At 36.3% G+C, this 12,745-nt stretch overlaps 1 protein-coding gene across 2 annotated transcripts; it reads right to left on the bottom strand.

Annotated features, from left to right (window-relative positions):
- Positions 1–1,316: 1,316 nt before the first annotated feature.
- Positions 1,317–6,820, bottom strand: LOC107102428 (leukotriene-B(4) omega-hydroxylase 2-like). 2 transcript variants are annotated; one of them, XM_015401745.1, is made up of 13 exons: positions 6,571–6,820; positions 6,349–6,493; positions 6,214–6,267; positions 5,992–6,119; positions 4,430–4,551; positions 4,202–4,348; positions 3,838–3,961; positions 3,702–3,768; positions 2,694–2,823; positions 2,125–2,258; positions 1,961–2,025; positions 1,796–1,878; positions 1,317–1,720 (listed from the first exon to the last, which is right to left on the bottom strand). In XM_015401745.1, the coding sequence occupies exons 1-13, from the start codon at positions 6,772–6,774 to the stop codon at positions 1,501–1,503; spliced, it is 1,623 nt and encodes a 540-aa protein (XP_015257231.1). In that variant the 5' UTR covers positions 6,775–6,820; the 3' UTR covers positions 1,317–1,500. The 2 variants fall into 2 exon arrangements, with proteins under 2 accessions (XP_015257231.1, XP_015257232.1); XM_015401746.1 differs by having other exon boundaries at positions 1,660–1,720; positions 1,796–1,850.
- Between the last annotated feature and the right edge of the window lie 5,925 nt (positions 6,821–12,745).

Genomic DNA, 12,745 nt, shown 5'->3' with positions numbered 1-12,745 from the left:
TTAGCTACAGCTTTTTAAAATGAATTTAAAAACTCCCTATAAGGATTTTCCCTCTGTCTTATCCTATAATCACTTTGGCATTTCAACTTTAATAGGCAACCATTTCCTCTTATTTGCTTCACCACGTTTTCTCCATTTTGTTTATTTATTTATCTATTTTTTTTTAAGAGTTGTATTCTATAACATGCAACAATGTTAACTTCACACTAGGAGGGAATCTGAACTCACCTGCAGCCAGACGGACGGACAGAAAAAGGACAAGCAACCCAGGGGCCAAAAGAGTTTGGATTGGAGAGAAGGAGGTCATGGCGTTAGTTTTTGAGGGTTGAAAACGAGGAAGTGTTCAAGTGCCGTCTACGATCCAAAGCAACATGTCACGCTACATTACCAAAAATGTTAAAAAGCATTTTACTTTACAGTTAACACCCTACTGCACGGTTTTTAGGGGAGACGCGATGCAAATGGCCGTTTGGAGACTCAGTAAAGTGAAACTAGGAAAAAAGGGAGTTGCCTATGAGAAGGCTCGAAGTCCCGCCTACAGGATATATGTATGAAATATAAATGCATTGATGTGAAGCAGACCTATTGTCAAATAAAAACTCGACAACGCCTGTTTTAACGTTACAAAAAAGGTTTATTTTCCCGTTAAAACATGATTAAGGATGGTCGAACATAGATTTTTTTTTTATCCCAGAAGGCATTTTTCTGCCATCTAGTGTTCAAAGATTGGAAATGCAGTCAGGTCTGACGTCAACGCCGTGAGTGAATTATCGACGTTCATTAGCAGACAAAGAAATAGAAATAAAAATGTTAAATAACTATTTATGTAAATAGTTAATATAAAAATAGATGAAGACGGAGGAGGTTGACTTTCTTTGCAAAAAAAGAAGATAAAAGAGGACAAAAAGAATGTTTTTAAATTATATCAATATATTTATTAAATGCAAAGATGATCATTTGAAAATGTACATTAATTAATATGATGCAAAAATATTTTTTTTAATGTAAGTTATCCATTTAATTCGTTGATTAAAACAAATCTTTGCAAATAACTTTCTTGACATTGATGTCAAGCTGACTTATTATTATTATTATTATTATTTATTAAATCTTGGCCCAATTAAATGCAATGATGATTATTTGGTTAATATATTTTTTGGTAATTAATTTTATTTAAGTTTTCTATTTATTTTGTTGATTAATACAAATCTTTACAAATAACTTTCTTGATCCTTTATTTATTAAAACAAGCATTTCCTTTTAAAAATATTTGAAGCAGTGATCATGTATATATATATATACATATATATAAATATATATGTATATATATGTATACATATATAAATATATATATTTTTTTATGTAAATCTTGCATTCACAATTACAAACATATTTTTTAGCCTAGAATTAAACTGAAGCAGAGCATTTGGCTACAGTCAAATGAGCAATCTCACATCGCATCTATGTGTTTCAATGAGACAAAAAAAAAATGTATATAGCTCATTTGTTTGGAGGTTCCCTTAAACATGATTCCTTCAGAGGTTCCAGCTGCATCCACAGGCCTCCTTCCGCACGCAGGACAAGTTGGGGGAGACGTCGCACTGTCCCCGAGCTGCTACTGCATTCAGGGTTAACACCCAAGGTCAGACGAAACTTCAGCAGGGTTAAAGCTAAGACGACTCGAAGCTCAGCCATGGCAAATTTCTGCCCAATGCAGTTCCTGTGAACGGAAATTGATACGATTTATATATTCGGTTATTCTGCATCTTCTTTTTTTTAAATGAGAAAAACAAACCTGGGACCAGAGGAGAAGGGGATGAAGCCATGAGAAGAGTGACTCTTTATGTTTGCTGGGTCAAAACGCAGAGGATCAAACTCCTTTAAAGCATATATTTATAAATCAAATTAGAGAACAAGAATTTTTTTTGTATATATTGTATATATTTTTAGAATGTCTTACATGTGGGTTACTCCAAACTTCAGGGTTGTGGTGTGTCCCATAAAGGCTAACCAAACAGATTACACCTTTAAGGCAAAAAACCAACAAAGACAGTTATAAATCATGTCTTATTTACTAACTTGTTCAAATTGAGCACAGGTTGTAAAAAGCTCCCAGCATCTCACCCTCTGGTACCGTTAAATCTCCTGGCAGTGTCATGTCCTGGGTGTATTTCCTCGTTACAGCCTGGACTGGAGGGTGGAGTCTGAGGCTTTCTTTGATGCACATGGTGGTAAAAGAAAGGTTGGACAGATCTTCCCTTTAAGAGAAAAAGTGAATCAGTGCAAACATATCTAAAAATTATAATAATGCCTTAGAAAAACATGTATACCCCCTTGATTTTTGGCTAGTTTCTGGTCTTTCTAATCTTCTAGAAGGTTTTATTGTACAAAATTTTCCTTCATCCATCTACTTGTCAATTATAAACTGCTTCTCTACCCCTGCTCCTGAAAAACATCTTCCTAACTTTGAATCTTCTGCTCTTTTCAGATGATGGAATTAAAAGTTCTTCATGAGACATTTTAAATTTGGAAAATGCCTTAAAGTATCTCAAAAACTTTCTCCCTGATCTGTCAGCTGTGCTTCTTGCTCTTCATAAATCTTTTTTAAACTAATCCCCTCTAAAAAAACAACAACAAAAAAACTATGAGACTATCAAAGATCAGCTGGATGTTTACTGTGTGCATTTTCTAACCACTCTATTTCATCCCCACTCCGTCCCTCCATCAGCTCCATAACTTCCTGCCTGCATTTTTCCTGATAGTGTGGATGTCGAGCTAAATTGTAGAGCGTCCAGCATATCGCACTTGCTGTCGTATCATGTCCTGCGGGGAGAAAAAGAAGACTAATTGAATTTAGACCAGCATAAACAATTGAAGAACAATCCTTTTTTCCCCCTAGAAATCTGTTTAGCAATGAGTCTTTTTAGCTCCTCTGTCCCCTAAAAATCTATAATTTCTGGATTTACCAGCTTCTATACAGCCTGTTAGGAAGCAGCAGTCAGTATAGTGTTTAATTTCTGATAACAAATCCTCCTAATCAGAAAGTTAAGGTTTAAACTCTGTTTTAGAGAAAGAACTTTTTATTTTGACTGAAGAAAATAAGAAAAAAAATGTCAATTTTGCAACCATAACCTTCAGTTGGTTATTTTTTTGTTTATTTTCTTTAACCAATTTAACAGGAACTATATTTTGCTAAATTAGTTGTGCTTATATCTCTAGGTTCACTATGGAATCCATCCTGAGTGCAAGTTAGAGTTGCCAATAAACCAAACAGTCATAGTTGTAGACTGTCAGAAGAAGAGGGAGTACCTGGAGTGTATCCATGTTTGTTCATGGAGAACATGCAAAATGCATGCAAGGTAAAAAACCTAAGCTGGGAATCAGATCAAGGACTTTCTTCGTACCATGCAAGTCAACAATGTTGAGAACTGACCAGCCATGCAGCTGATTTTATAAGCTTTTTTTAAGCTTCTGCATTAATAACAATCAATGTCTGTGTTTAATTCTCCTGCTTTCTTTGGCAAACTTCAGCTTTATGATGAGGATCCAGAAAAAATAAGGAGAGATCATTTAAATTTCCTAATTTTTTATTAAAGAAATATGATCTAATCTTATTTTATTTCATGGTGATTTAGGCTGCTGAGGCTTTGTTGTTGTAGTTCACACGTTTGGCCACAGATGGCGCTGTGTAGCCAACGTACCAGCAAACATGAACGTGTTGGCTTCGGCCTGTATTTCCTCATCTGTGAGTCCTTGTCCGTCTTCATCCTGTATTAATATAAAACAAATCCATGTATTATCATCATTATTTAATTTTTTTATGACAATGCAGCTCACCTTTGACAGAAGTATGATGTCGACGAAATCTTTCTTTTTCTGTGGGGCTGCGTTCGTTTGTGTCTCTGTCTCCCCCTGCTGGGCAATAAGGGCACGGCGCTTCTGCACAACATCCCTGGTGAACCTGCAAGATTTACAACATTTTGTGCCCATATAAACTTAAAATACATAAAGAAATATAGAATTGAATATTAGTGATAAGATATAGTAGATATTGTAATAGATTGTGGTGATCTTTAGCTATTTTAGCATATAATTTTTTTAAAATAAATACTGTAAATAGAATTCCAGCTATATAATTTGAAGGAAAATGTACATCAAACTGATATAAATCATAAAAGCACACATGAAATTGTGAAATTACCTCTGTACCACACCTAATGCTTGTTTAAATCTCTTTCCTTGCTGAGTTTTCCAGTAGATACAGTCCCAGTGGTGTAAAATGCGAAAGCGCCGATCTATCACCAGGTCGCTAAGCTCTACAATGGCAGAAACATACTCACTGCTGGACCTAAAAATAAAAAAAAGATGTGCTTATTTAGAGTCTAAATAAAGAGCAGAAACAGGAAGTTTTAATCAAAATAGTGCTTACTCCTGACAGTTGCTTTGGTAGCTGAAGGCGCACTTTAATAAGCTGTCCAGTGTCATCAGAGTGACATGGTCAAACAACTCTATGTTGGTTGTCCCTTCTGCCACCAGCCGCTGCCATTTATTCTGGACATTTAATAAGGGGACATGGAGACGGCATCAGAATTTTGAACGTTAAATGCTTTTCTAATATGTCCCATAATTAGTAGTGGTCTTTTTGTTGCAGAAATGTAGAAGTTTTTACGCTGATCATTTTTTCCGATATTAAAATGTGACAAAACAAACAAAGAGAATAAAATACAAGCAACATTTTTTTTTTCTTCAAAAGTTCAAATTGTGATCTTTTATACTGATTCAAGTAAGGGTACATAGAGAGCAGACTAAGAAAAACCCTCTGCTCCAAAAGTGACTCCTTCTAACATGTTGGGTTATAGCAGTTTCCCACATGGATGAACCTGATACCCTCAGGAAGAAAGTTTTATGGCCAGACAAGAGGAACTCAACCCGTTTGGGCCAAATGTGGAGGAAATTGTTGGAAGGCATCTAGTGGAGGCTTTACACCTAAGAACTTTGCACTAATTTTTGAGCATGATGGTGGCAGTATCATGATATGGGTAATACTGGTGCATTAAACAAAGGGGATGACAGACAGGGATGGCATTTTTTTTTTTTTTCAATTAGTACATATCACTGGGGTGATGTTATCTGTTGGTCCTTGTATTTTGTATGCAAAAACAACTAAATAACAAAAAGCCCTCCATTGTCCAATCACATGCTGCCGAGTCCTCTCACAGTTGTCCCACTCAGCAGTAGTCAAAGCTACTCCACTCGAGTCTAGGCTACTAATAAATTGATCTCATCAGGTGAACATGCAGATATGTAAATATGAGATTATTGTTTCTGAAACAAACTGTAAACTGACATAAAACACTTAATTAAATTTTTAATTCTTTTTTTAACAACTCAAAAAACAAAAAAAAAACAAAAAACAAAAAACACATAACTATTCTTCTCAATGACTTTTTAAGTTTCTAAACCTGTTAGGGGTGTTTTACTTTGAAAGTATAGTGGAGGATTTTCACAAATTTTTAAAAAGCTCCACCCTCTTCACTTTAAAAACAAAATGCACAAACCTGTATCGGCTCCCGAGAGGGTACGCCTATTAAGCGTGTGTGACAGCGTGCACAAGCCCATTTCTCCTCGTGCACGCTCTGTTTAAAAGTTGCTTTTTGCATCACTCATACAAGCTTACTTTACAAAAGAAGATTTGCAATTTTCCACTATGTCAGACTCACTGCTGGTAAGTGAAAATGGCGATGAGCATATAAATGTAAAAATATCACCAGAATGATTGACAATTAGGAGCTCCACCCGGAAAAAGAACATCCTCCACTACACCTTTTTATTTTCTGCAAATGTAATTTGTCCTGAAGAGTTTCTAACAACTACATGTAGATGTTATGGAGAAATGATTACTGCAGCTATTCGAAGAGTCACCAAAGATCATGGAAATTCAAAATCAGACATATTTTTTGAGTAGTTTCATGCAAAAGCGAGTTTCCTTACCAGCATGGTGTTAGTCGAGGAGTTAAATGTCACAATGTAGTTTTTAAGGATGTCGAAATGAAAAGCTGGAGTCAACAGCCGCCTCTTGCGAAACCATTCGTCTTTGCTGCTAATCAACAAACTGTTTCCTGTGTCAAAAAGCAGCAGGTTGAACTAAATTAAGAGTTGGAAATTAAGTGGCCTACAAAACAGAAAATGAATAACCAAAATGATCTGCCTCACCCAGCCATGGACGCAGATGGCCGTAGATCAACTCATCCTTCACCGTGATGTTGGCTTCAGCAAAGATGCGACGGAACAAGAGTATCAGTGTTTGTTTTGAAACCTTGGGAAATAATCTTGTTTTTTTGTACCTACCAGAGGCCATCAGAAGGGGCTTCACATAGTCGGGATGGAAGACTCTGACCAGGTGATAGAAAGGTCCGAGGAACCAGCAGCAGGAGTGCTTGTAGGTCTGCACCAATTCATCCACCTGTTGGAGACCCTCTTCTGAGCTCTGCATCTGAGGTGTCAATATATTTGTGTTAGCTGCAGATTTGAAAATAAAAGCACGCAACTAAAGCTACATTTGGACCTTACCTGGCCAAGGTGACCTATCAGCCACGAATGTGTCTGTGGCTTGTTGAAGCGGCCCAGTCTATGAGTGTACCAAACGTGACGAGCCAGCAGCCTCACCATCCAGACTCCAACAATGGCCGCCAGTCCATTCCTCACCAGCTGCAGGAGGAGAATAAGCCCATTCCAGCTGAACACCTGCAAAAGGACACTAAGAAGGAGAGCCATGGTGGGAACCAGGAGTAGAATGAATATCTCCCGTATAACCCGGGTCAGGCTGATGTTGTTAATGTTGAAACGTGCAGAAATGTAACCCTCTTCATGCACTGTTGCACTTATTTCATAAGAGTTGCTGTAATGGTTCTGACCCCACTTCCTTTGTCTGTTTTCACCATTTTCATTTAATAAGATTTCATGTCAAAATGGACTTAATAGTTGAAAGATGCTCTTCAAAATGTAGCATGTTTTAAAAAAACAACATTTAAATCATAAAGTGATTTTATTCCAACAAAGAAGTGCATAATTTAGTGAACACATGGAAGGTGCTTTAGTCAGATGAAACTGAAATGTAACATTTTGCTCAACGTGAAAAACTAACAAGTTAGATGCCCTTGAAACAGATCCTCTCAGTGGTGAAACATAAAGGTGGAAGCATCATGCTGTGGGGGTGCGTTTCATTATCAGGGACAGAGAAGCTGTTCAGCACTGGATTGTGCTTCACATAGAGTAAGAAGGGCTTTTAGATACAGCAGAATATGCTCACAGAGAAAACTATAGAAAGGCCAGATTCAGTCACTGGACATGCAAAAGAGATACATAGCGTTAAGCTTCTCATTAAAATTATATTTAGAACAGTTTGGATTTCAGATTTTCTTATTTCCCAGCTTATAGCTTTACCCCTAAAGCCCTTAGTAACCCCTCTCTCGTATCACCTGCTCCTGCCCTTAACTAGCAAACATCAAATATAATTCTTTTGCCACTTCTGTTTCTTATTTTCCTGAAAGTATTACACGATAACGTATTGTAAATCATTGCTTTAGTTGTTGATTATGCATCCCAGGATGTCTCCACCCATTGGTTGATTACTTCATACAGGAAAGCAGTTAAAATAGTCAGTGATGTGCTAAGGCAACAGACGTGATAAGTGCAAGCTTTTCATTTGGACAAACAAAAGTAGATTCTTTTATCGGCTATCCTGGTTAAACCATTAAACAAGTTTTTTTTATATAAAAACAAATAAGAAAAAGCTTTGTTAGTTTTGTTTTCTTTGTTTTGCTTTGCATTCAGTTTGGTTTTGGTTCATTTACCTTCAGGCAAAGGTTCACACCCACATTTAATTTCCATTTTATTTCTAACAGACTCAACAAGCTAGTTTTTAAACGATTTATATCATAAGAAAAAAAGAGTTTAAAATTGTGCAAAAAATGTGATGGTTACCTGACAGCTATCCTACAATCTACAGCCACTTCAATATGCAGATTTTACCACCTCGGGCCCTTTTTATTACCTTAAAGGTCTAGTGGAGGATGTTTTTTCTGGGTGGATCATTGAAATAAGCAGTCCTCCTAATTGTCAATCATTCTGGTGATATGTTTACGCAAGACCGTTCTTCGTGCTTGTCCCCATTTCACTCACCGCTAGTGAGTGTGAAATAGTGGATCACTTGCAAATCTGCTATGGGAAAGTAAGCTTATATGAGTGATGCAAACAGCAACTTTCAAACAGAGCGTGCAAGAGTAGAAATGGGCTTGTGCACGCTCTCGCATGCAGTTAGTAGACATTCCCTCTCTGGAGGGGGTACAGGGTTGTGCATGATATATTTTATGCGGCGGGGAGTGGAGGGGGTGGGTCTTTTCAAAACATTCTAGAGAATCATCCACTATAGCTTTAAAAACAGCCTTCATTCTCTGTGGCACTCACATCCTGCAGATTTGCAAACATTAAATCTACGATTGGATTTTCCTTTTCCATCGAATCCCTAAGGTGCTCCGTTGGATTGAGATCTGGGGCCTGTTTTTTCATCCTACTGGAAAAAATGCATCAACAATACAGATGTTCAATGTGTTTAAGGGATTCTCAGCTGCTACAGTAAGAAGCACAAAGTATTTTCAAGAATTTCCCTCACACCAATGAATCAAACAATCACTTCAAGTCAAAGGTTAAAGTCCAGTTTGCATGAACAGAACAGAACAGAAGCTTAAATACAATAACTGGCTGTCATGTGATCAGCTGATTGGGTCTATATTTTATTAGAAATGTAATTAGTGGGCCAAATAAAGTCGGGGGTAATGCCATTAGGCAATGTAATAAAGTCACATTTTTTTTAAAATACATTATTTTCAAAAAATGTGGTTATCACCAGTGTTTATATCAATGTAGTAGCCCTAACATTGGATTTTAAGGTTTTAGTTAGTAATACATGTAATTTTCTGCTCCAGGTTTCAAATTCTGTGGAGATTTAAAAACATTTTCCTGACCTCAAATGTGTAAATTTAAACTTCTGAGTAATAATCAAACTCCTGATTAAGCAAACTATTTCAACTTATTTAAAACAATGCCCTTACACATAAGTTACTTACGGTATTTTCGCCTTATTTAAAGAAATAACGCTTCACCATTAATATTCTGTTGTAAAGTTGTTCTAGTTACCTTTAAACATGGTAATACTTAAACTTTAAAGGTAAAAGGTCTGAGACGTACTACAATCGAGAGAGTAAGGGTTTATTTCAATTTGTTTCTAACCGTTTAAATAAGGGATTTTCACCTACAAGTTTAATTTCTTACTAAGTTGTTGTTTTTACGCGGCGCTCCTGAAGGCCACACGGTGATTGGCACCGATTGCACCTGCGAGGCGCACAAACTGGATCGTTCCTAAGAATTAGTTTGAAAATAGCGCGTTGCTTTAATTTTTACGGCGTTTGTGAGAGAAAGACAATTTCAAAACAAGTGTTTTGATGTAATGTTGACTTCTGTCACTTTCAGGTATGTTTTTGCTCACCTGTTTAAACTTTTTGGCTGCTGGTGATTTTGGAAACAGCTTGGTAGAAGTTTTACTGATTAAGGGAAATGACAGAAGTTGGAGCACCAAACTAAAGTTTCTCAAGCATTTTCCTTTTTCTCTTTCACAGACAGTTGTTATCGCTCTATGTCTGCACGATTTATAAATATAATTGCATTTCATAATTTTTTGATTTCATAATCAACCTATTCAGGGACCTCCAACACAAACAAAATTTTGTTGGAATGTAAAAAAACAAAAAAGAAAAAAAGTGAGGTAGAAAAGTTTAAAACCTTATCAGTTTAGTTATAATAAAACATTTGTGTTATGTAAGATATGAGGGAAATGGGAACCTTTTGAAACCTGCAACCAAACCTTTGAACTGGTTTTCTTCTCCTGGGTTGTATGCATAAAAGCATGAAAAACAAACTTTTAAACTTCTAATTTAAAGGAAATGCTACAGGAAAAGCCTTAATAATGTGATGGAGATGCAAGTCCCCTTTATTTCTACAAAGGCACGTTTATTTATAGCAACAAAACTAGCAAACACTATAATATAAAAAAACAAAAGCAGGATAAAAACAAGTATGCCTAAAGATAAAATTTTGATAGAGGTGGGTAGTGAAGTAAATAAGAGTTGAACCACAAACTTAAACTAATGATGCCTAACTAGTCATACAGTTGAAAGTAAGAAACTAGAAACATCACTTTATAATAATTTTTTTTTCCAAATATACTAAAACTAACTATATTTTCATTAAGTAAAAAAAAACTATTTTTTTTTAAATTATAAAGTCCCTGAAGAATTTAAAAAATCCCTCAGTATTCCTATAGATTTACCCTTATTTATTATCCCGTTGTTATTTTAGACTGGTAGTATTGCAAAAATATCAGGCGTAGCGTTATCATTGCAAGGTAAAGTAAATAACCCCAAAGGGATCAGAATGACGTTCAGTCTCATAAAAACCTCATAATTTACATCTAAACTTAACATAACATCTAAATAAAATTAGTCAAATTACTATCTGCTATCAAACATTTTTTCTTCAAATTAAAAAATCAAAGCTTATAAGTTTTTCATATAGAATAGTTCAGATAAAAACAGTCCTTCAGAGTTTAAATGTCTGGATTTGGGGATGTTTCAGGTTTGGAGAGGTATGGGGAACATGCATGGAAAGTTGCACTTTTATGTTAAGATTCTATTTTAACCTTGCATATGCTAAAAAACCTCTGTAAATGTTTTAGCATACACAAATAACATATCTTAATTTTTCTTCTTTTTTTTTTTTAAAACCAAAATCTAACACTGTCTAAATAAAGAGAACAGGATTAATTTGTTTTCAATTTTTTGCTAAAAAAAAAAGTGGATCTATCTAAACATACATACTAATTCCAAAGTGGTATTAATCTTGAAATTAAGGTGAATTAAAGCAAATTAGTTTTTAGTGATTAATTTTTCTAGTTTTCTTTTTTTTTCATTTCAAAGTCAAAGGAACAAGTTAAAATCCAGGCTTCTACCAGTCGACAATCTTTGATTTAAAAGGATGTCCTAATTAGGGCTGAACAATTTTGGAAAAATTCAAAATTGCGAATATATTCAACCAATATTACAATTTTATTTAAAATTTTCTTTGCACTAACCACAACTAGGTAGATGTTTCATTCCAGGGTTTCGTTTTTTTAATTCCCTTGAAAGCTTGCTTGTCCAGAGTCCATTATTTCGGGAATTTACTCTAACCTTTATTTGGAAAAGTGCTTCCTTCTACTTGCATGTCTAGCTCTACATGCTAGCTGGAAGTTTCATGGAAGAAAACCCAGAAAAAATCTTCTTAATTGTTATGTGACTAAAATTAAAAAGCCTCTAGTGTTTTTTTTTATTTTTATTTTTTTTATCAATAAACCAAAAATGACAGGGAAAAAAAAGAAATTGGAGGACCTTTTCTCTTTGACTCTTCAACCTTATCTAGTATTAGTATTTCTCTGTGTTCGTTTTGCAGATTATAAAGATTACTACAACAGAATGGCGGAAGGTCATGATGGTTCCTCCAAAAGGGAGCTTGTAGGGCCTTCATCGACTCCTCGGTCATCCCGCCGCTGCAGCTTTGCTCACTCTGGCGAATATCGTCAACACTTCCACCTGAGGAATCGCCACACAGAGCAGGAAGAGGATGAAGACTCCTTGGACAGTCATCCTAGTTTGCAGTTAAATGAACTGCCTTCATCTGGTTTCTATGAGGAGCTGTTCTGTGCCAGTCAGACCTCTATGTCTCTAGTGCCCCTAGCCGGTGCTTTAATTGCCTCTTTGGGGCCTCAGAGTGACGTAGTGAAAGAAGGATACCTGGGGAAGCTGGAGCGGAGCCACAGAAGATATTTTGTCCTGAGAACTGGAAGTCACATCGGTCCCAGCAGACTTGAGTGGTACAAGAACCAGGAGAAATTCACCGCAGTGAAGTCTACAGGAAGGGCCTCTCTGTTTGGAGCCAACAAGCAAGGGTTGGTAGAAAAGACTTAATCTGATTAGCTAGCAGGCGTTATTCTGGTAAACCTTCTACAATTTAAAATAAAACTAATTAAATTCCCTCTTCAAAGGGTCATTTACCTGCCTTGCTGTCTTGGTGTGAGTCGGAGTGGGAGTTCCCGTAAAGGCCACACGGTGGCACTGTACGACAAGGACCAGACCTTGGTGCTGGTGATGGAGGAGCAGCAGCAACAAGATGATTGGTATGTGGCCATAAAGAACCTGATGGAGGGACAGCAGAAGGATGAGGAGCATGAAGATGGTTTTGAGGAAGAGGATGATGGATACTGCACTCTGCCGCCAGCAGCTTTCTTTAAGGAGGTGGGACTAAGTTTTTCATTGAGAATAGTTTAGATAAAAACAGTCCTTCAGAGTTTAAATGTCTGGATTTGGGGATGTTTCAGGTTTGGAGAGGTATGGGGAGCATGCATGGAAAGTTGCACCTGTTTATCTGTCACTCATTTACTTATCTTCTAATCCACCCATCATACCACCAATCTAGGGGTCTGCAGCCTGCTCGCTCTGGATCCAAAAGGGTCTCCTTGAGACTTCTTTAATGGCTCTTGATAGTGGCCTGAAGCATTTAATGTAGCATAACAGATTTTTTTTTAAAGACTATTTGGTTAAATATATAGAACAGAAGGATGTAAAAAAAAAAAAAAAAAAAAAAAAGATTTAAATTT

This window comes from Cyprinodon variegatus, unplaced genomic scaffold, assembly GCF_000732505.1.
Source record: "Cyprinodon variegatus isolate N-32 unplaced genomic scaffold, C_variegatus-1.0 Scaffold1254, whole genome shotgun sequence".
NCBI classification, from domain to species: Eukaryota; Metazoa; Chordata; class Actinopteri; order Cyprinodontiformes; family Cyprinodontidae; genus Cyprinodon; species Cyprinodon variegatus.
Note: the sequence above shows the minus strand (reverse complement) of the source record. Positions and strands in the feature narration are given on the sequence as shown.

Bases quoted from the DNA above. Each gene is read 5' to 3' on its own strand.
- LOC107102428 (XM_015401745.1), bottom strand. From the start codon at position 6,774: ATGGCTCTCCTTCTTAGTGTCCTTTTGCAGGTGTTCAGCTGGAATGGG. The intron at 2,824-3,701 runs GTACGTTGGCTA...TTCTCCCCGCAG, and splicing joins CAACACGTTCATGTTTGCTG to GACATGATACGACAGCAAGT. The intron at 2,026-2,124 runs GTGAGATGCTGG...TTTGCCTTAAAG, and splicing joins AGATTTAACGGTACCAGAGG to GTGTAATCTGTTTGGTTAGC.